At 50.8% G+C, this 21,543-nt stretch overlaps 2 protein-coding genes across 4 annotated transcripts; both read right to left on the reverse strand.

Annotated features, from left to right (window-relative positions):
• Nucleotides 1-1,686: 1,686 nt before the first annotated feature.
• On the reverse strand, nt 1,687-17,941 carry adam19b (ADAM metallopeptidase domain 19b). 2 transcript variants are annotated; one of them, XM_047013999.1, is made up of 23 exons: nt 17,652-17,941; nt 17,146-17,255; nt 16,880-16,950; nt 11,559-11,637; nt 10,690-10,766; nt 9,626-9,833; nt 9,342-9,407; nt 9,010-9,081; nt 8,636-8,802; nt 8,372-8,456; nt 8,153-8,292; nt 7,591-7,768; nt 7,400-7,489; nt 6,607-6,802; nt 6,124-6,232; nt 5,611-5,824; nt 5,215-5,292; nt 4,790-4,898; nt 4,566-4,695; nt 4,293-4,437; nt 3,718-4,095; nt 3,528-3,622; nt 1,687-3,431 (listed from the first exon to the last, which is right to left on the reverse strand). In XM_047013999.1, the coding sequence occupies exons 1-23, from the start codon at nt 17,755-17,757 to the stop codon at nt 3,401-3,403; spliced, it is 2,934 nt and encodes a 977-aa protein (XP_046869955.1). In that variant the 5' UTR covers nt 17,758-17,941; the 3' UTR covers nt 1,687-3,400. The 2 variants fall into 2 exon arrangements, with proteins under 2 accessions (XP_046869955.1, XP_046869954.1); XM_047013998.1 differs by having other exon boundaries at nt 1,687-3,622.
• A 279-nt stretch (nt 17,942-18,220) lies between these two features.
• On the reverse strand, nt 18,221-21,501 carry thg1l (tRNA-histidine guanylyltransferase 1-like). Of its 2 annotated transcripts, XM_047013987.1 has the most exons (7): nt 21,282-21,501; nt 20,984-21,184; nt 20,687-20,863; nt 20,057-20,226; nt 19,805-19,893; nt 19,303-19,410; nt 18,221-19,199 (listed from the first exon to the last, which is right to left on the reverse strand). In XM_047013987.1, the coding sequence occupies exons 2-7, from the start codon at nt 21,175-21,177 to the stop codon at nt 19,035-19,037; spliced, it is 903 nt and encodes a 300-aa protein (XP_046869943.1). In that variant the 5' UTR covers nt 21,178-21,184; nt 21,282-21,501; the 3' UTR covers nt 18,221-19,034. The 2 variants fall into 2 exon arrangements, with proteins under 2 accessions (XP_046869943.1, XP_046869944.1); XM_047013988.1 differs by lacking the exon at nt 18,221-19,199 and having other exon boundaries at nt 19,317-19,598; nt 21,282-21,483.
• Between the last annotated feature and the right edge of the window lie 42 nt (nt 21,502-21,543).

The raw sequence follows: 21,543 nt of genomic DNA on the forward strand, positions 1-21,543 counted from the left end.
AGGGTCAGTGTGTTTACGGTGCAACATCGATTATCAGTGTTTCCATGGCGACAGTGGTGTTGGTGGAAGGGGGGGGGGGACAGAGCGTGGGGCAAAGGCAGACTCTGAAAGCAGAGCTATGGCAGCCTCTCTCTAGCCCGCTCCCTAACACATCACCCCTCCGCCCCTCACCCTTACCGCACCCCCAGACGACATTTCGCTCTCATTAATCTTTGATGGCAACCTTTCTCTGCCAGGAGCACCTCAATCAGAGGCACGCTGAAGCACACGTAACTCTCCACCAGGCCTCTAGGCTAACCACAGCCTAAGCAAGCTTCACCTTACACATCCATCCAACCTTACCCAGGCTGAATCCTTGGGTCTTCTTCCTCCCTGACGTCCTCACCAGAAAACTCTCCGTGCATGACTCACAGGTAGGCCCGTTCTCTTTTAATACCTGCAGAGCGGATATGACATTCATATACCTATCAATGCTACCGTTTTTTTGGGGGGGACATTTATGATTTATGTTCACAGACTTAGTATCAGTATCAGTCAAGGGGTTTGTTGATGTTCCCACACACACAGCCTCTCTAACCTGCTCCTCCTGCAGGCTCCAGTAGAAGATGAGATGAGGAGAGGAACTAAGTCGGGGAAGGAAAACAGCTCAGGTTTAATTGGTTCACTATACTCTGTAGGGGACAGGTTCAGCAGGTGAGCTCTCCTCTTCCTCCTCCTCCTCCTCCTCCACTCTGCAGCCCCCCCCCCCCCCCCCCCCCTCCCCCCCCGGCCTCCCCCCAAGCCTCCCCTCCCCCTGCCGCGAGGGGACTCGGGGGTGTCACCCCCGTCCGTTTCATCCCTCAGCCAATCGTCATCTCTAATGAATGACACGCTACGGGGAGCGACAAGCATGCGAGCGCTAATGAGCGCAGCCAGGAGTGGGTGGGTGTCATTAGGCTAAGCAGCCCTGCTCCCCTCCTCTCTCCCCTCCTCCCCCTGCCAACGACACGTCACCCCGAGCAACAGCCCTCCAGCTCCATCAACAGAGTCATGTGTGCACACGTATAACATGTTTGTGTGTGTGTCAGTGTGCACAACGTGTCTGAGTGCACATGTATGCTTTTGACTCTGTGCGTGTATGCACATGTACGGTGTGCTTGTGTGTGTGTTTGTTTGTGTGCACATGTATGCTTGTGTGTGTTAATGTGTGTGTACATGTGTTGAGGGTTAAGGATTAGGGGGGGCGAGGGGTTGTCTTGCCTTGATGTGTCAGTCGTTTGATTGGAGAGTTGAATGTGTCTTTCATCTCTCTGAAGAGGACACTGATTCAAAGGGCAGGTGCTTTCAGGGCCTGTGTTCAGTGAGGAGATCTCTTTTAACATTTAACTCTCTCTCTCTCACTCACACACACAACACAGCACACACACACACGCACACACACACACTTCCTTCAGCCTGTGATCAATTGTTAAAAGCCTGAAGTTGCCAGGTTGAGGACATGGTGTCCTTCCTGTCTGCTGTGCTGTGTTCTTTCCACATGGCAGTTAAAGAGCACTTCATGGGATGTTATCTGCTCTCTCGGAACTGACACTGTTCACTTCAGGTTTATTCATACTCCCAGCCAAGTGAAATTATCCACCAGTCAAGTCTTAGACCGGATTACATGAATATTTCACTTCAATATTTCCCTCCAGCAAAGTCTTTGTAAAGAATTGTGGGTCCATAACTGTCGTGCACTGTCATGCTATATCCAAAGGGGTTTCTAAACTGACCTTAGAGAGAGTTGAGTGGAGACAGCCGTCTCAGACAGGCGGGGAAGAGGGAAGGAGGAGGATGGGGGAAAGGGATAGGGAGTGAGAATGACTGAACTTAGCCTGCTAGTCAACAACAGCAGCTGGTGCCAGATCTTCAGCACATCCATCTCAGTGACACTGGCATGGTGCGTCCGCTCCGGGCCCTCGGAGGACATATTTTTATCCCCCGTCCGGAAGCGCCTGTGGTAGGCTGAGTGGGAGGACGGAGAGGCCTCGTCTCTGGAGGACTGGTGTCTCGCTAACACATCCATGATTTAGACCCAGTCACACACTCAGCTATCGCCTCATACTCGGCCAACATGAGTGAACGGAGAAACAGTTACCAATGACAGCCCAACATGGAGACACATGCTGTGTGTATGGTTGATGTGGTGTGGTTCTGCTATCTTCTCGCTGTACGGGTGTTTGCATGGTGTCATTCCTAGTGAAGTGCTTCCTGCACACCAGCAGAGGGCAGCAGAGGGCGGATCCATCTTTGCCTCCCCCAGGTTCCTGTCACGGCTAAGACTGCCATCTAAAGATCAGATGATTCCCAAACGAGGGAAGGTGAGGCGACGAGGGCCGGTTTGACAGTTTATTACAAGTCAAGTGAAAGGCACAGGGTCGTATACCGCCTCAGTTTGCATAGGTCTGATGAGATGTTGACACGCTGACCTCAATGGTGAAACCCTTTCAATCATACTCAATGACAACGAGGGACATTTTTCGACTGCCCATCACATATTCGTTTTCAAATAATTCTATGTCTCCATGAAATATGTTCATGGTCCAGACGAAACAAACATTTGACAAGATGTGATATGCAACACGCAGCAACAGCACCAAAAAACACCGTCCGTCCTCAGGCCTTCTGCAGTACTGCAGTTTGGTCACAAGGGGGGGGTCACAGTTTTGAACAGCTTTGGATCATCAAGGGACCAGCTGGATGTTTCATGCAGTGCTGGTTGGAAACGGGGCCCAAAAACCTAGAAGTACTAACTACCCATGACATGTTACAAGACTGCTCACGCTCTCCAGGAGACAAAACAATCTCTTCAAAACAGTGCAGACGCTCAACACAAGAAACACCGTACAACCACAAAGTCTAAAAAAAAGGATGTTCAAATAGTTATTGCTACATTTGAAATGTGTCATCTTACCCTCATCTTAGGCATTGGCATGTACTTTTAGCATGCAGTTAGGACTGTTAAAACTCTGTATATTCCAGTCTTAATACTATCTTTTAGTCACACACAAGAAGCATATGTACCATATTCTAGGTATGACATTTTCTTAATATAAGATATTCCCTCTAATCTCATGGTCTTGGAGTAACATAATTCACTGTACATAGGTTACATTGTAAACACTTTCTGTTCAGTTTGCTTTACGAACAAATTCACCTGAATCAGCATTTGAACACTGCAAGCATTTCGTACCGTATGAACGTGTATGCCGTAAACACCACAACAAACACAGTAAAGTTGTAAATATACATAGAGGACATATTTCAAGTTTTCCCATTGTTTCCGCCTGTCGCCTTAGAGACAGTTGTTCTTTTGACCGTTGTGGAAAATAAACGAGACAATCGATCATTTCTCTGTTACTGGAGAAAGAGATGCAATCTCTCAACTTTTCCCTGAGGTCCTGTTATCGAGTCTAGAAAACATAAGACATAGAAATTAGGAGGAAATGATCATTTCAACTTAAACTCAAGTTGTGACACTGTGAGATGTCTGAAGCCCTGACAGTGACCTGTTATGCCTTCTGTGTCCAGAAGGTGGCACCAGAGTCGTCTTTCCTTTCTGAAGGGCGTCTATGGACACCTGCAGACGGCTTTGCTGCTTCTCCTGACAAGACAGTTTACTGATTCACTCATCTGACACAGTCAAACTTTGAATTAAGACCCCAAAAAACAGTCTTAGTTAAAAAAAGTTTTTCTTACCTGAGTGGGTTTTGAATGGGGCAAGGGTGGTGGAGGTCTGTTAGGGGGCTCAGGGCGGGGTGCGGTGAGCTCTGAGGGTGAGGAGGAGGTGTGGGGGCTGTGGGGAAGGGTGGGCAGAGGAGGGGGCACAGAGGGAAGAGGAGGGGGCTGGGGCTGAGCTTTTCTGTGATTGGCTGCATAGGTGGGTTTAGGGGGTGGCTGGGGCTGGGGTTGAGGCTGGGCCTGAGGCTGGGGTTGGGGCTGAGGCTGGTGCTGGGGCTGGTTGTCTTTCTGCTGGTCAGCATAGGCAGGTATGGGAGGAGGCTTCACAGTCGGGCGAACAATAGAGTTTCGGGATCGGGCGGGACAGGAAGGGCTCGGACGAGGACTGGACTGACTCTGTCAACACAACAGAAACACAGCGTCAGATTTGGAAAAAGGAATGAGCCTCCTGGGTTCAAATCTAGCTCAGACCATTTGTGCATGTCTTCCCCTGTCTTTCTCTCTTATATTTCCTGTCCCTGTATTACCACAAAATAGCCATAAAAGTTCAACTTTATTTGACAGGAAAAGCTTTGTTTTATCAACTCCCTCACCAGTTTTTCTGAACTCTTTAGCAGAAATGTAGGGTTGGCATGACCATTAGCATGACCATTAGCATGACCGTTAGCATGGCCATTAGCATGACCGTTGGTATGACAGTTGTCGTGGGTGGCTTTGACTTCAGTAGGTCCTGCACATCTGAGGGTTGAAGCAACATGTCAGCTGTCTCAGTTTCACAATGTGTCACAATTCACACACAAACTGGGCTTCTTGCTAAGACATCGGGGCATTGAGACATTGTTTGGTACAGAGCCTGTTGGTCATACATAGGTGTTGGAAGCGGGCCGGATGATTTCAGGGGGCGGAGCTTCTGCCTGTAGTAGCACCACAGTCCTACAACAATCAACAGCACAAAGCCAGCCAGGAGGAGGAGCAACAGAACAGGAAGTAGGCTGCCTAGAGAGGAAACAATACATGACAGGTCAGTACACACACATGTATGGATAGACATATAGATGTATAGATGTAAAGGAACATAGATAGGTCATACTCTGGGTGAGGACAGGTCCACTGTCAAGACTGCCCCCCGACCCCTCCTGGTCACACAGGGGCGGGGCCCAGCCAGAGTCACAGTGGCAGTTATGGTTGTTGTTACATAGCTGATGATAGGATAGGAGAGGGGACCACAATCAATCAGGTGCCATTTCACAGCCATTAAATGATATTCCAACATAAATTCCCATACTTTTCATAATAATTTAAAAGCTTAACTGACTGTTCCCAGAAGACATCTTTAATATTCCTTAATCCATCTAATGGAAGCTTTGAGACTGCGGAAGTGCTGCAAGGTCACTATGGCGACAGGCAGCATACGATGGCCAATATTCTACTTTATTTAGCCTGAGTGGCTCAAGTCCAAGCCTGCCCTGACTGTTCCAAACCATCAGCCAATTCTCCTCTCTCACACGCACGCACCCCGTGGCCATGGCACTTGGCACTGCACTCATCCGCCCGCAGGAAAGAAGCGTTGCGGCACTCTCCTCCAAAACAGATCTGTTGAAAAAAGTGTGCGAATGTGTGAGTGTGTGTGTGTGTGTGTGTGAGTGGTTGTGTGTGTGTGTGTGAGTGGCTGTGTGCGCGGTTGTGTGTGTCAGGCGTCAGAGAGGAGAGTGCTGGAGAGAGAGAGAGAGAGAGAGAGAGAGAGAGAGAGAGAGAGAGAGAGAGAGAGAGAGAGAGAGAGAGAGCAGTAAAATAGAGAGCGAAAGAGAGCAAGCCGCCATCACCACAAGCATGCAGGCTCCCTTGATGTCAGAGAACAAAACAGGCTGTTTGCCCCCCCCCCCCCCCACCACCCCCTAGCAGGAGCCTCACCCCGTCCTCTCCACACTTGGTTCCCGTCATGACCAGGCCCGGGTCCAGCGTGTCCCCCTGGCCCTCGTCCTCCGGCCCGTCTCGGTAGACGTGCGTGCCGCGGCACAGGACCCTGCGGGGTCCGGCGCTGACCGTGGTGTCGATGGGGACGGCGTTGGTGTCGAGGGGTTTGGGGGCGGAGCTGAGACACTGGATCTTACCACACTTGGCGTCTCTGGGGGTCAAGACCAACACGGAGACGCTTGTGAACGCGGACACATTCAGACTGTGCTGTGAGTGATCACAGGTACTGGACTGGACTAATACTTCTAGTTACGGCACTATCCTGTTATATTCCGTACCGTTTTGTACTGTATTGTACTGTTCTGGACACTCTTTATAGACACTGGACTGTGCTGTACTGTACTGCATTAGTACTGTGTTGTACTTCTGGATACTGTACTGCACTATAAAATACACTACAAATCAGTACTGTATTGTTGTATTCTGTACTGTACATGTGTTCCTCTTCACCTGTCCTTGCAGGACCTGTATTTTCCTAGCAGGTCTTTTCCACAGTTCCCATAGGAGTCCCCCGCCTCGTTCACACGCTCAAAACACAGGTCAGGGGCCGGGCGGGCATCTGTGGTCCGAGGAGAGACGACACACACACACACACGGGCAGACTCAGTGTTACAGGACCACCCGCTGGAGGACAGATGGTATCCCATCCTGCTTTTCTGCAGTTCCTGTGGCATTACTCTCCAGAAAAGTCTCCCCATCTCATCACAGGCATGGCACGAGGCTGGGTGATGTCACGGGCAGTTGTATGTGTTTCGATGACTGTGTCTACCTGCTCTATATATCTGAGACCACCCTTTGTATTGAGACTAGACGCATCACGTGTGGACCATAACCGACAATAACACATGACAGTATTTTGCCAAACTTACAATAGATGTGTAACTAAAGAGCAACTACAGTGTACCAATAGGATGTGATGAACAGCTGACTGACCCTGCCCCCAGAGTGATTGACACTGCTGCTCCAGAGTCAGACACATGCCGGTGTAGCAGAAGGCCCGCCCCCAGGAACAGGAAGAACCGTCCACCAGGTGAAAGTTGGCAGGGCAGGATTCCGACTTCCCATCGCAGTACTCGGGTAGGTCACATGACCCGGAGGGAGGGCGGCACAGAGCGCCAGGGTTCTTCAGCTAGAGAAAGAGACAAGGAGAGAGAGAGCCAAGGATAGACAGAGAGAGAGAGAGAGAGAGAGAGAGAGAGAGAGAGAGAGAGAGAGAGAGAGAGAGAGAGAGAGAGAAAGAGAGAGAGAGCCAAGGATAGACAGAGAGAGAGAGAGAGAGAGAGAGAGAGAGAGAGAGAGAGAGAGAGAGAGAGAGAGAGAGAGAGAGAGAGAGAGAGAGAGAGAGAGAGAGAGAGAGAGAGAGACAGAGAGACAGAGACAGAGAGACAGAGACAGAGACAGAGAGACAGAGAGACAGAGAGAGAGAGAGAGAGAGAGAGAGAGAGAGAGAGAGAGAGACAGAGAGACAGAGACAGAGACAGAGAGACAGAGACAGAGACAGAGAGACAGAGAGAGAGAGACAGAGATGAGAAAGACAAGAGAGATAAGACAATAAAAAGGTTAAAGGACAGGAGAGGGCCTGATAGAAAAAGACAAACAACTGAGGGAGAGAGATGTGTGGGATAAGAGAGAGAGAGAGAGAGAACAACAGATAGAGAGAGAGAGACAGATAGAAGAAGAGAGAGTGGGACAGAGAGAGAGAGCGACAGAGAGAGCCAGACAGTACCTTGCAGTCGTGACAGCACACTCCGTGAGCACACTCGGCCCCGGCCTTCAGGGTGCAGTTGCTGGCGTTGCAGCATGGGCTGGTGCACTCCTACAGAGGCACACAACACTGTCGCTTCAGACACCGCCCAGAACCACCCCACCACTACCTCCCCAACACACACACACACACACACACACACACAGGCCCACCTCTTCGTCTCCACAGTCACACTCCTCTCCGTCTTCCAGGTAGCCGTTGCCACAGCGCTGGCCCCCGTACATGGCCCTGGTGTTGGGCAGGTTGAACAGACACTTCCCCCCTCCGGAGCCCAGGTAGCTATGCAGCTCCTTCTGGTTACACAGGTTGAACACACGGGGGAACGGGTGGCTGGGGGCCGACACACACACACACACAGACAGACAGACACACACAGACACACACACACAGACACACACACACACACACAGACAGACACACACAGACACACACAGACACACACACACCCAGACACAGACACACACAGACACACACACACCCAGACACAGACACACACAGACACACACACACACACACACACACACCCAGACACAGACACACACACACACACAGACACACACAGACACACACAGACACACACACACACAGACATACACACACAGACACACATAAATACATTGTATTTGTTCTACATGTTCTACTTTTGTGTATGTAATAAAACGTGTGTGTGTGTGTACAAGCTTGTGCATGAATGTGTGTGTGTGTGGGTCTCACCCAGTGGCCGCCGCCATGATGCAGCCCCCTTCGTCAGGACGAGCCTGGCAGCACTGGTCACTGTCGTGGCTCATGCCAAAGTTGTGCCCCATCTCATGTGCCATGGTGGCAGCCACCCCCACCGCCGAGTCCGAGTGGTCCTAGAGGGAGAGGGGTCAGGGGTCAGAGGGACGGTTCAGGAGGACTGAACACTGGAGCAACTGGTTGTTGTTGTCTCACCGAGTTGACTCCCCCTGACTGGTACTCTGAGCACATGGCTTTGAGAGGAGCCAGCCCGATGGTGGTGCCCCGGAATGCCACACCCCTGGGAATCAAACGCCACAGCAGTTTAGTTCCTACACGAGGAGTTCCTGACACTGAGCAAGACATCTTTCAAATGGTCTTGAAGGGGAGGAATGAGGGGAGATGAGGAGAAACGTGTATCACGCAAGATATACCTATGAAGGAAAGATGAGTGTGTGTGTGTGTGTGTGTGACACTGACGTGATGAGCTGTGCGTTATCGTTGGGGAGAGTGTGTAGCTGCTTGCGTCTCCAAGCCAGGAAGGCTCCCAGGGTGCTGTAGGGGTTGTCCGACACGTTGATCCTGTCCTGGTCGGACCACACCTCCAGGCCAATCAACGCCACACGGATACTGAGGGCCTTGTAGTACTGCACACACACACACACCCGCACACACACACACACATGAATGCAAGCATTCACAGATACATGCAGATAAGAGTAAATGGGTTGAACAGAATATTGTGTCTGTGCAGTGTGTGTGTGCGTGTGTGTGTGCAGAATGTGTGTGCATGTGTGTGGACAAAGGGGGGGGGGGGGGGGGGTATATGTGGGTGTCACACCTTTCTCACTTACTTTGTCTACGTAGTTGGCAGCTTCCAGTAACTTTAGCTTGGTCTTCTCTATGCTCTTGTCATGCTTCTGAAACTGCACGCGCGCACACACACACACACACACACACTTCTCCTTACTTCAAACATCTCTGGATGTACACAGGACATGAGTCAGGGCCACAGCCTGACCTCAACCAATCCCACGTTGCCTTAGATGTCATTAAAGCCAATTATAGAGTCAGGATGTGGTGACGGTTCACACTTCAATGGAACAGAGAGAAAGATGAATATGATGTCAACATTGATAGGCGTTCACTTGTGTTCATGTGTGTGTGTTCATGTGTGTGTTTTGACCTCAGCATGGTCCGCCACCAGTAACAGTTCGACATACTTCATGTTCTGGCTCACGTCTCTGTACTCCTGGGAAACAGACAGACAACAGAGACGATAAAAGTTGTTACTGAAATAACTTGGATATAGCCCGGACGTGAAAAATAGACTGCAAAGATTACGAAACGGTTCCCGATAACTTAACTTAAAAAGAACCCAGCTCGCGTTGAGTCTTAAATGTATTTGGCCATTAAAATTATTGTTTGAAAGTATGAATTCCTGAAATGAAAAGCCCCATCTCAACTTACTCTCCTCCTTCCTCCCTGCGACGCCATCATTCCATGGATGAGGTCATCAAGCCCCTCCCTTCGCTCCTGGTTGCTAGGGTGATGCTGACAGGAGCCGTTGAGCGTGCGGAGGCTCTCAGCAGGGAACACGGCATGCGGGTGTGTATCCTTGGTTACCGGAAGAGGCTCAATCAGGTAGTTGAGGCTAGTGTTCAGAGTTATCAGTCCCCTGGGAAACAAAAGACCCTCATTACAGTTCCTACACAGGCACAGAGGTCTTCAAGTAAGGCGTGGTTCACATCCAAGGAGATGACCGAGTGAACAAAATTATACTACAAACTGTTCCTTTTAGTCTCAATTTGCAATGTACAGATTCATTTGAATTGGATTACAGTCAGTCCTGGGAAAAAGGAATCTTTCAGGAAGCGGACCAGCAGGAGGTGGGTGTGGGGAGGGGAGGGTGGATCTGAGCTCAGAGACCAGACTCTCAGGTGGATCTCTAGTTACACTCTGGGCCAGCTACAGCAACATGCTCTCTCTCTCTGTCCCAGTGGGTATGCTACTCTACTGTACATCTATGCATGGATACACACACACACACACACACACACACACACACACACACACACACACACACACACACACACACAGACACACACACAAACGTGGATGAAAACAGCTGTAGAAAGCATCTGGAGACTGACCGCCCACACAGCCCTGGAATGATGCCTCTCACTGGCGGAAGACACAGCGTGTGTTGGCTGGTGCCACGTTTACTATTCTCATTTCCTTGTTGCAGATGTGGAGATGAGAGCACCAAAAACACACACACACACACACACATCCTCGCTGCAAATCTGGGTCAGAAAGTATCTCCTCTGTAGAGAACGTGTGAGCACACTACAGACAGACCTGTACCCCTGCACACCGACCCCACTCACAGTACTCAACGTTCAATCAGGATTGAATGATAAGCTGACAGAATGTACATGCATCCCAGCTCAACATGATACAGTCCCTTCCCTCACCACGCACACACACACACACACACACACACACACTCACATAGTGTGGGAGTTTCTTACCTGAGCCCAAAGCAGGTGCTTAGAGCCACACTGGAGCCGTCCACTCCTTGGACCCATCCCTGGTACAGACAGTGCCCCTGCAACACAACACATCAGCCATGTTACTGTAGAGACAGTGCCCCCTGCAACACAACACATCAGCCATGTTACTGTAGAGACAGTGCCCCTGCAACACAACACATCAGCCATGTTACTGTAGAGACAGTGCCCCTGCAACACAACACATCAGCCATGTTACTGTAGAGACAGTGCCCCTGCAACACAACACATCAGCCATGTTACTGTAGAGACAGTGCCCCTGCAACTCAACACATCATCCATGTTACTGTAGAGACAGTGCCCCTGCAACACAACACATCAGCCATGTTACTGTAGAGACAGTGCCCCTGCAACTCAACACATCAGCCATGTTACTGTAGAGACAGTGCCCCTGCAACACAACACATCAGCCATGTTACTGTAGAGACAGTGCCCCTGCAACACAACACATCAGCCATGTTACTGTAGAGACAGTGCCCCTGCAACACAACACATCAGCCATGTTACTGTAGAGACAGTGCCCCTGCAACACAACACATCAGCCATGTTACTGTAGAGACAGTGCCCCTGCAACACAACACATCAGCCATGTTACTGTAGAGACAGTGCCCCTGCAACACAACACATCAGCCATGTTGCTGTGCCAGCTGTCCATCCAGGTGGGCGTTCCATCAGGCTGGTTAGTGAAGCCTAACCTATTTAAGACCCTCTTGAAATACATGATATGTGTCAAGGATTATGGTGGATGTCTCTCATGTCTGACGACGTGTGTTCGATCCCCCGCCCCCCCTACCCTTGTGAGGGTTTGGATCGGCCCAGGGTCAACTCACAGTGCTGGGAGGAGAGGAGGTGAGGCGGGCACCGCTGGGAGTGTACCATATCTCCTGGAATCCGGGGGCCAACAATTGCCTACGGCGCAGAGACAGAAACATCAGGTTGGTGTACGTGTGGTACCATACGCATGTACTGTACCCGGTGTCAGAGGAGTAACTGTACAACGCGGAAGGAAATGGGGAACGGCAGAGAGCGCGAGGCTGAAGCCGAGAAAAAGAGAGGGATTATAGACAAAGCCAGCTCCTCTCCAGCAGCCCTCGTCTCATGAAACATTCATCTACACAAAAGCCTTCTGAAAGCCTTACTCAGACAGGGAGATCTCCACGGAGATGGAGAGAAAAGTAGAACATCCGTACAGCCTTACAAGATACTCTATCTGACCCTAGCCCAGCCCCAACCTCCCGGCCAAGGACAGACCAGACAACAGAGGAGGAGGAGGAGGATGATGATGACGGATGAAGACGAGGGCGAGGCGTTCGCAGCCGAGAGTGAGCGTTTGTTTGTTGCTCTGTCTAAATAGCTCCTCCGTGTTTGACAGAGCCATATTTCACCTGCTCCTTTGCTGGCTCGCTGGCAGTTTCTCCCTGCTCTCCCACGTTGAGCAGAGCTCCTCCGGTCCCAGGGACGACTCTGTCAAACCCACACGCTCACTGGACACGGCGGCTCGGTAACCCTCCCCCACGGGAGGACACAGACGTATGGGTGTGTATGCGGTGTGTGTGTGTGCCGTGCTGTGTGTGTGTGTGTGTGCCGTGCTGTGTGTTTGTGTGTGCTGTGTGTGTGGAGTCTTCGGTTTGTGTGTGTGCTGTTTATATGTTCTGGGCTCAAACTGTGTTTGTCCAATAACCCTGTTATCAAGCCCTTCATATTTACATCCACTACAGATGCTGTTCTTCATTTCTAGTGCATGATGCTCGAAGTCTGTTTGCAATCTATTCTTCCTGTTTTCATTCATAAACCGGATCTCTCTCTCTCCCAGCTGGTATCACTCTGAGTCTCCCTCCATCTCTCTGTTCCGCTCTGTCTCTGCATCTCTTTTTCTCGCTGTCTTTCGCTCTCTCTTCATCTCTCTCCCTATATCTGTTTCTCTCTGTGAGTGTCTCTGTCTCTCTCTCTAAGTGCTTTTTCTCCGTCTCTATGATCCATTCCACAGTAAGTGATGAATGCAGCTAAACATAGATAGAGAATTGTGGCCAGTCTCCTGTCCTGATCCAGGAAAATGATGATGGAGGAAGGGACATCGAGGTGTGTCTGGGCCGCACAGAAAACAGCCAGTTCAACAGCGACATCTCTTTCTAGTCCTCCTCTGCATCTCTCTTCCCCGGTCACCACCCATCCATCATATCCTTTCCTCATTTCTCAATCTATCCGTCTTCATTTCTAGGCTCAAACCCAAATCCCTCTTTCTAGCCTTTCAGCTACTCGTGATGTAAGGAAGGAGGGAGGAAGTGTGAATACAAATGGGGGGGGGGGGGGGGGGGGGGGGGGGGGGGGGGGGGGGGAGAGCAGGGGCGGGTGAGGGGGAGAGCAGGGGCGGGTGAGGGGGAGAGCAGGGGCGGGTGAGGGGGCATTCCCCCTCTCCCTCCATCAGATGCCCTGTAGCAGTCTATCCGGTGGCCCGCCTGTTAAAACAGTGGCAGCCTGTTGATGTAATCAACCTCCCCAGCCTGGCTGAGACAAGGGCTGCTTCAGCCCTCGGCAGATTAGCACGACAGGGGGGGTGGGGGGGGCTACATTAAGACCCCCCCCCCCCCCCAAGCAACACACAGAGACACAGGCCATAAATGATTCCTAAGTGACACTGTATCCGGGTGACGTCAACATGCTCTGGGCAAAGCTTGGCTGTGACACAATGAGATTAATTAAGACCTTCTCTCATTCTCTCCCTCTCCCTCTCCCTCTCCCTCTCCCTCTCCCTCTCCCTCTCCCTCTCCCTCTCCCTCTCCCTCTCCCTCTCCCTCTCCCTCTCCCTCTCCCTCTCCCTCTCCCTCTCCCTCTCCCTCTCCCTCTCCCTTTCCCTCTCTCTGACAGGCACAGCTAAGGGGCTGACTGGTAGATGATTGACTGAGCTTTGGAGGAACTGCTGCCTCAACGAAGTGAGAATGTTGGCCAATCACACTTCTCACTGTCCTCGGCATCTAACACGTCTAGACAGAGCTGTCTCACTTCTTGTGTGTGCGTTTGGTTAACTTTTGTGTGCAAGTGTGTGTATGCATGTGTGTGTGCGCATGGGTGTGCTTTGCCTGCGGGCAAGTGGGCTTCCGTGTTTCTGTCTGTATCAGCATGTGTGTGTGTGTCTGTGGTGTGTGTGTGTCTGTGTCAGCTGCTGTTGTGTTGAGCAGTGCTGAGTAGCTGGTCCTTGGAGATGCTATACCCGCTAGGCAAGTCATTCCTCTGCAAATGACACAGAGACACAACACGTCATTAAGGGTGCCATTAAGGGTGCCATTAAGGGTGCCACAGTCGCTGGCTGGCATCTCTTTTCTGCTGAGTGGGTGTCGAGTCTGCCTGGGGGTGGGTGTGGGTGGGTGGTGGTGGTGAGGGGGGGCAGGCGGCCCGGGGCTTGGCCGGGGTTCTTCAGAGAGGCCTGGATGAGCTCCAGGCCCTGCAGACAGAGACACCGTGATTGAAGAGGTTCTGGTCTGAACCCCCGTCTGTCTGGGGGGCGAGAGGACAAAGGCTCGCTTCAGCTGGCCGGCGGTGCTCGTGCAGGAGACGGGACTGGGAGGTGGGGGGGGGGGGGGAGGTGGGGGGGGGAGCTAATGCATCAGGGTCAGTGGGTCGCATTCTCTCATGGTGTCAGATGACATCACTGGGGATTTGGGGGGGGGGGGGGGGTGACGCAACTCATAAGAGCTCTCTGCATCACATGATAAAGGGCCTTTTTATTTCGGGGGAGGCTGGCATCAGTGTGTGTGCATGGGGTTATGTGTGTGCGGAAGGGGGAGAGTGAGACCTATGTCCGTGCGTTTGACAGGCTGTCGAAAACAGAGGTCGGGGCAGAGGCTCTGGAGCGGACCAATCAGAGGCTGGGACAGACTAAACACGACAGAGTACAGACAAGGACAAGCAAACACGTCTCCATCAGCACAGAGACGGAACAAAGACACTCTAGACGTTCACCCCCGGCTGCTCTGAGGGGGTCTGTGGTTCTGTTTATATGTGTATGTGTGTATTAGTCTGAGCGTGTTTGTATGTGTAATTGTGTGTGTGTGTGTGTGTGTGTGTGTATGAGCATGTGTCCTTGTGTTTGTGTACATGTGTTTGTATGTGTGAGCGTAGCCTATACGTGTGCATGTGTGTGCGTGCAGCCATGTGTGTGGTCAGAGACGGAGGCAAACTATGTCTGCACTCCAGTCCAAGCACCTCTGGGAAAACAGAGGACAGTTAGAGAGAAGATGAGGGGAGGAGAGACGAGAGGGAGGGAGAGAGAAGGGAGAGGAGAGGGATGATCCGAATGGCTCCCAGTGGAGGGCTGGAGGCGGGGGGGTTAGTGTATCTAGAGAGGGGAGGGGGCATTCAGATCTATGTAACATGTTGGGTGGAGGTCTAACCACAACAGACAGCCTTGAGCCCCCCCCCCTCCCGACTCACGAACACCCCCCCAGATAAACACACACACACCCAGTCACACAGACTCACCCAACTGTCTCCTCTCATTTCATCTAGTCATGACTCTCCTGACCTCCACCCCTGTTCCCTGTCCCATCATTTATTCTACGTCTTCATTCTCTTTCTCTCTCTTTTTCTCTGTCTCCCTTTTTCCCCTTCTCCCTCCCCCCCCCCCCCCCATCTCCCTGACTCAGCACAGCCCTCCCTGGCTCTTAACCAAATCAACGTCCTCCACTGGCCGCGTTACAGCCTTTCATTAAGATAAAAGCCCTGACACGCACGCGCACACACACACACACCGGGAGGGAGGGCACGTGTGGGTGAAGCTTGGCCCGCAGCCACTCTGACTCCAGAGGCACACGTATGATCCACCGCCCCGCGTCTCCCTCCACACTGGGACGCACACTGAAGAACAAACGAGAGCAACCCAGGAGGGAGGCCAAGGAGGAGAGAGGATGGATGAACGTGAGCCAGAGAAAGGCGGGAGGGGAGGGGGGGAGTGGGGGAGCTGTGGGGTGAGACAGAGGAATGAGGAGGAGAGAAGGACGAGGCCATCACTTTCTTTCCCCCCCGTTCTAAGTCATTTCTGCGGGGCGAGGGAGAGAGAGGGATGCGGGCCGTTCTCTGGCCCGCGTCCAGACTCGGCTCCGAGAAGCTGATTAGCATGGAGCGCCTGCTCCTTCTCACTGACCCATGAGAGCCAGAGGCGGGGGCCAGAGGCCAGAGCCTCAACCCAGAAAGAGGCTGACCATGTGGGCCCGCAGAGACTGAAGAAATGACAAGCCGCAGACATAAGATCTTAGGATAAAAACCGACAATAAACCACAAGTAAACGTCAGCACATCAGCGATATCAAACACTCGGCACCATGGTAAAGCACTACAGATACCAGGTAGGGGCTTCTATGTACAGCTGGTCTTCAACAGCCTTTGCATGGGATACAATGTGTTCAAGCTTTAGTTGGGAAACACAGACAACTGACAGTTTAAAGGGAGGCAACTTGCAACCGCAACACAACTTCCTCTTCTGCGTTTCCTTCCAGTTTGTCAGATAGGTGGCCAGATATCAGGAAATCTCTTCAGTAGAACTGCTTACTCATCTCCAAGCACGTCCCACGGCTTGGCTGAGGCTGAGCTCTCCTCCAGGGGCAGATCTAACACTGACCACCTGCTGGGAGGACTTCTGCCTAAGGGCACAGTCTGCCAGACGCAACGGAGTCACTGTGTGTTTGTGTGTGTGTGTGTGTGAGCGAGAGAGACTGTGATTTCATCAACATTGGACCTGCTCGGAAAAAGGATTGATCTCTTCTGATTGGATCTTCCATGACAAAGTTCCTTTGAAGAGTTTCCTGTGTCCTCCACACTGTACGCTTCAAACCCTTCCTGCCGTGTCTTGTCCTATACTGCCAGCACTTCCTGTCACCAGGCAACATCTGCCCTCTCCAAGGGCAGGACGGGATACGAACTGAGCAGAGGGATAACCTCACTTCCTGTTTGCCCAAGGCCCACGTATCATGTGTCAACCTCCATACAACCCCCCCCCCCCCAGCCACCACCCCCACCTGTCTGTGTCCCTGCCGCAGATATCGACCCTTTGTCCATCCGACTGTGATCCAGCATCTGCTCAGACACAGGGGCCCGCATGAACTGGAGGGGGGGGATAGGGGGTTCTGACATTGGGGTTACAAAACTGGGCTGTTACTCACTCATTCCTCTGCAGGTGCAGTCTCAGCTCGCGCCCCCCGGCCGTCACCAGGACCTCAGCCTCTGCCCGACGCTGGCAGGAAGAACGCACACCCCTGGATTAATCATCTGTTCAGTTTGTTCAGAATGTGCTCAATTTGTAATGTGAGTTACAATGAGAGAGAGAGAGAGATGTGAACAGAGAAAGAGAATCATTTTCATCAGATTGTGTTAGTTAGTGACTAGTTCAGCTCCTCATAGATGACCCACAGGACACACAGCCTCTCACCTCCTTGGTGAGAGAGGACCTCCTGTGTCTGCCTGGTTGAATCCAGTAGGGATAGGTAATCTCATAGCCCTCTCTGTCCCCCAGCCTGTTCCTTAGCAGGCTCCCTGTGCCTGTCACCAATAATCACAGTTAAGGTCACTGGGATATTAACCATTGATCGGTGGATGTATAAACCATGCTGTCAATTGCAATTGACAGCAGACGGACTGTCGGAAAGATCTTATGGTTAGTTGGCTGAATGAAGGACTGTAACTGACTCCACATTCAACAAAGTAAGAGTATTACATTTTTATGTTAGTAGACCGTTTACGATACAAGCTTGACCTGTTGTTAAATAAACGAAGATTGGTCGCTATAATTAATTAATAACTTTTCGGCAAAATAACTCGAAAACAATGTAGTGTGATGCAATTCAATTATAAAATATTTATTAAAACCGCGATAACATTAGACTTTTCGATGCACAAATCAATTCATTTTAAAGGAAAAAACGGACAGGCACTCACCATCACTAGCGGCGCTTTCAGAGAAGGATACCCCCAAAAAGATGATCAAATACAAACCAGACGTTGCAGTGCGTGAAAATACATCAAGACAAAGTCGTGAACGCATTCTAAAATGAGCGAATTATACACGCGACTACAATCTTTAAAAGACTAACGGCCGTTTTATTCACTATTTAAATTAGATCGAATGCATGAACGCAAAGCGAGTATAATTCCCGGTATGACCCGGTATAAAGTCTTCAACAGCCTACAGATGCTCCGACACCGTCATCTCATATTGGAGATAACCCCTCCCCTCCTCTTTCACGGGCAGAGAGCACTACAGGGATACCACGGCCAGTTAGTCTTGTCAGAGAAGCCATGCCTCCACTTTATTCTCGGATGCAAGCGGTTTCTTACGATAAAGGTTTTCACATTCTTATTAACACTAGCAGGCAGTTTGGTCCATTGAAATACTGCCTATATGAAATAATCAAGCATGTCTACAAAAAATATAAATTCAAATGGTGCCCTTTTTTATTTTTTTATTCAGCAACCTCCAGCTACTAAAGTTAAGCTCTTATCAGTGTGAAATGTCACCCACACACCCGCACACAGCCAGGGTCAGGGGGATGCAGTGCATGGGATATTCTTAGAGCTGGGGACCGAGCAGGCACAGTCAAAAGGAACCAGACAGGAAGACAAGAAGACTCTGAACACCAGGTATTGATTTGCATGTCGTTCCGTTAAAAGCCACAGCCACACCATCCTCTTTAACAGAGAGAGAGGGGTGTGTGGTTTACAGTAAGTATCAGGCAGATGCCTGACAGTGGGAGCCTAGCCCAGCCCTCAGCAGATAACTGGCATACTCTCATCTCTTCAACACCAACAGCAAGACCATCCACCACTTGAAACTGTTTCCCAACTCGGTTCAACCTTAAGTGCAGAACCCGGGTGAACAGAACGGCTTTGATCTCGATAAGGATGGTTTAAAAGCAAAAGAGGACAACACAACTGAATGGTGTTCAAACACTTTAATAACTGGAGCAGCATGGAGGGGTTTCTGGTGCTAACTTGAAAGCCTGTTGACTTGAGGGTTGCTCCAGTGAACAGGCAGATTCATGGAGGGATTCATTATCAATGAATGTCCATTCAGTCCAATACTTCTGACCAGGCGTTATCGTAAAGGCTTCGTACATGATGTGGCTTTCTCCACACAGAGATCAGTACAGGACTGGTGTTATCTCCAAGCATGCTGCATAGGTGACAAATCAGTCAACGGAGACACAGTCCAGACTTAGACTCTCTGGGTTCCAGTACCGCCCAGGGTGTCCACCACACCCTCTCTGGGCGTGTCCCTCACCAGCGCCCCTCCCATTGGTCTGAGCCCTGCCGTGTGATTGGTCAGCAGCCGTCGTCCTCCAGGATGTCAGGATGCTCTTCCCAGAACTCCTCCCCTATGAGGTCACAGTGGTGGGCGTGGACCCTCCTCCGGGGGCGGACCACCAGCACCTCCTTCTCCTCCTCCTCGTTCGGAAGCTTCACCCGTTTGGTGACTGTCTCTTCGTGCTGGAGGGGGGTGGGGGGGGGGAGGGACATGGGACGGGTTTAACGGTGTTCAGACCACGGACCGGTCGGAATCAGCCAATCGGCATGGAGGGGTGTGTCCTACCTTCTCCCAGATGAGCGCTGTGCCCTTCCGGTGCACCAGAGGCTCTTTGTTGTAGTTGATGTCAAACTCGGAGAACAGGATCTCGTTCTTATCTGCAGCCAGCGTTCCCTGAGAAGAGGCAGTAACCGGCATCAAAGGGGTGGCTCACTGGGTAAGAGCATGGACCACTAAGGTTGATGCCTTATGCAGGGGGGCTGGGTGCAAATCTGGCTGAGGTCATTTCCTGCACATCCTCCCCTCTCGCTCTCTCGCTCCTTTCCTGTCTCTCTCTCCAACTGTCCCATCAAGATATAAGGCTGAAAAAGGTGCCCCAAAATATATATTACAAAGTAAAAAAATCAACATCCAACATACCATCACAGATAGCCCAAGGCAAAACTAGACTGATGTACCTGATCGTTTATCCGGAATGTTCTGGTCTACCTCAGTGTGTCTATGCCTCAGCCAGTCTACTGCCACAGTAGGGAGGTTAGAGATCACAGTCCTAAGATCCAGCTCTCACCTTTAAGCTCTCCTCTGCTTGTACTGTTGTGAGCCCGCCCCTCTGAACCAAGGTCCAGAACACTGTGTTGTACAAGTTGTTGATGTGACCTGATCGGAAAGGGAATGAACACACATGTACAAACGCTTCCATCCACTCTCGTCGACAAGCACAACAAGCATTTTGGCGTGTGTGTGTGTGACCTTGCGTGTGTGTCATATATGTATAACAGGAGGGGGGGTGGGGGGGGGGTCTGTCATGATTGGCGCTTACAGTCGGCTTGCCTCCAGCTCACATAGTCTCTCAGGTTACGGTTGCTAGGATACAGGACCACCCTGCCATCGAAGCCGGGGGGGTAGAGGAGGGGCTCTTCCCCGAAGTGGTCCTTCCAGTAAAACACATAGGAGGAGGAGAACTGGGACGCCACATGGGTCATCAGCTTACTGCAGGGACCCGGAGAGGGAGGGGGGAGAGGGAGGAGAGAAGACAGGTAGATGAGAGGAGCATTAACATGGCCGCAGGCTCACATATATACAAAACAAGAGGCTGGACTGTGCAATGTGCAGTGACAATAACCTGACATGTGAGATGGGGGGGAATGTATTTGGATGTCTAACTACATGCTCTTCCCTTTGGGACTTATTTGGTTTCACGATGTATGCTTCATGTTTGGCTACCCGCAATGTTTGCGGCTATATCGTTGTTATGTTCAGTGACCTATGCACACTTTTGTAAAAGTCTCTCTTGGAAGTCGCTTTGGATAAAAGCGTCTGCTAAATGCATAAATGTAAATGTATTTGAATGTTTTTTTCTGGGGGGTCTATATGTATCATTACATGATAAGAGTGTGTGTGCGAGGCTGTTGGTATGTTTGTTTGGAAGTGATGTCGTCTGTAACCACACCTGGCTCTCCTCTTGAACCAGTTGGAGGTCCTCTTGAACACGAAACTGAACTCATCGCTCTGTCCGTAGGCCAGAACTATGTCCTCCAGCTCCTCCATGACTGAGCGAGCGCTGCGTGTCATCAGGCCCAGCGCTCTGTCGTCATTGGGCTTGGCGAATTTGTGCTGCTCCGCAAACCTGATGAACAAACACAATCAGTCACTGTCAATTTCACTCAAGCGCGTCTCTGGAAAAAGAAGAAGAAAAGTTGCAGTAACCTTTGGATTGTGTTATTCGTATGTATGTTACCCCACTCACTTGTGGAAGTTGCGTCCATCCAGTCGTACAACAATGTAGCAGTTTCGCAAACACGTGTCATCTGTTTCAAAGATGCGAACGTACTCAAACTTGCTCTTGGCCATTCTGGCACGGCTGGTACAGAATCGTGCCACGGACGAACCGACGCAAGGATTTACGTATCCAGTAAGTCTGTGCGTGACCAGCGATAGCATGGAGGGTCTGTTGAGAAGAAAGGCAGCTCAGAATATGGAGACGTATTTTATACATGGTTATATCTAGTGGTAGCACCTAGCGCAACCAAACAACTAAAGCTCACCTATGTAGCTCACAAGCAGACTAACTTGCAAACGGTTGGGATCCTCATCAGTCCATGTTAAACTGCAGATTATTCAATGTTGTGATTGTATTGTAATATGTTAACTGCAATGATGAACTGCCTATATATCAGTACTAACAACTCTTAACAATAATGCATCACCTAGGCTGCACAGTATACACGCTGGTATACAGTCCATCAATAAAATAGGTCATACTGCAGCAAATGCAAAGTTTTTCCGTTCCGTGTTGGTCTAAAGTCA

Source organism: Hypomesus transpacificus, unplaced genomic scaffold (assembly GCF_021917145.1).
Source record: "Hypomesus transpacificus isolate Combined female unplaced genomic scaffold, fHypTra1 scaffold_213, whole genome shotgun sequence".
NCBI lineage: Eukaryota > Metazoa > Chordata > Actinopteri > Osmeriformes > Osmeridae > Hypomesus > Hypomesus transpacificus.

What these genes read in the sequence shown, in the direction of transcription:
- adam19b (XM_047013998.1), bottom strand. Translation starts at nt 17,757, where the DNA reads ATGCGTTCACGACTTTGTCTTGATGTATTTTCACGCACTGCAACGTCT. An exon ending in GATAACGCACAGCTCATCAC is followed by an intron (nt 8,457 to 8,635) that starts GTCAGTGTCACA and finishes TTTGATTCCCAG; the next exon opens with GGGTGTGGCATTCCGGGGCA. An exon ending in CCCATTCAAAACCCACTCAG is followed by an intron (nt 3,623 to 3,717) that starts GTAAGAAAAACT and finishes CTGTCTTGTCAG; the next exon opens with GAGAAGCAGCAAAGCCGTCT.
- thg1l (XM_047013987.1), bottom strand. Translation starts at nt 21,177, where the DNA reads ATGCTATCGCTGGTCACGCACAGACTTACTGGATACGTAAATCCTTGC. An exon ending in TGGTTCAAGAGGAGAGCCAG is followed by an intron (nt 20,227 to 20,686) that starts GTGTGGTTACAG and finishes GGGTCCCTGCAG; the next exon opens with TAAGCTGATGACCCATGTGG. An exon ending in AAGCAGAGGAGAGCTTAAAG is followed by an intron (nt 19,411 to 19,804) that starts GTGAGAGCTGGA and finishes GCCTCTTCTCAG; the next exon opens with GGAACGCTGGCTGCAGATAA.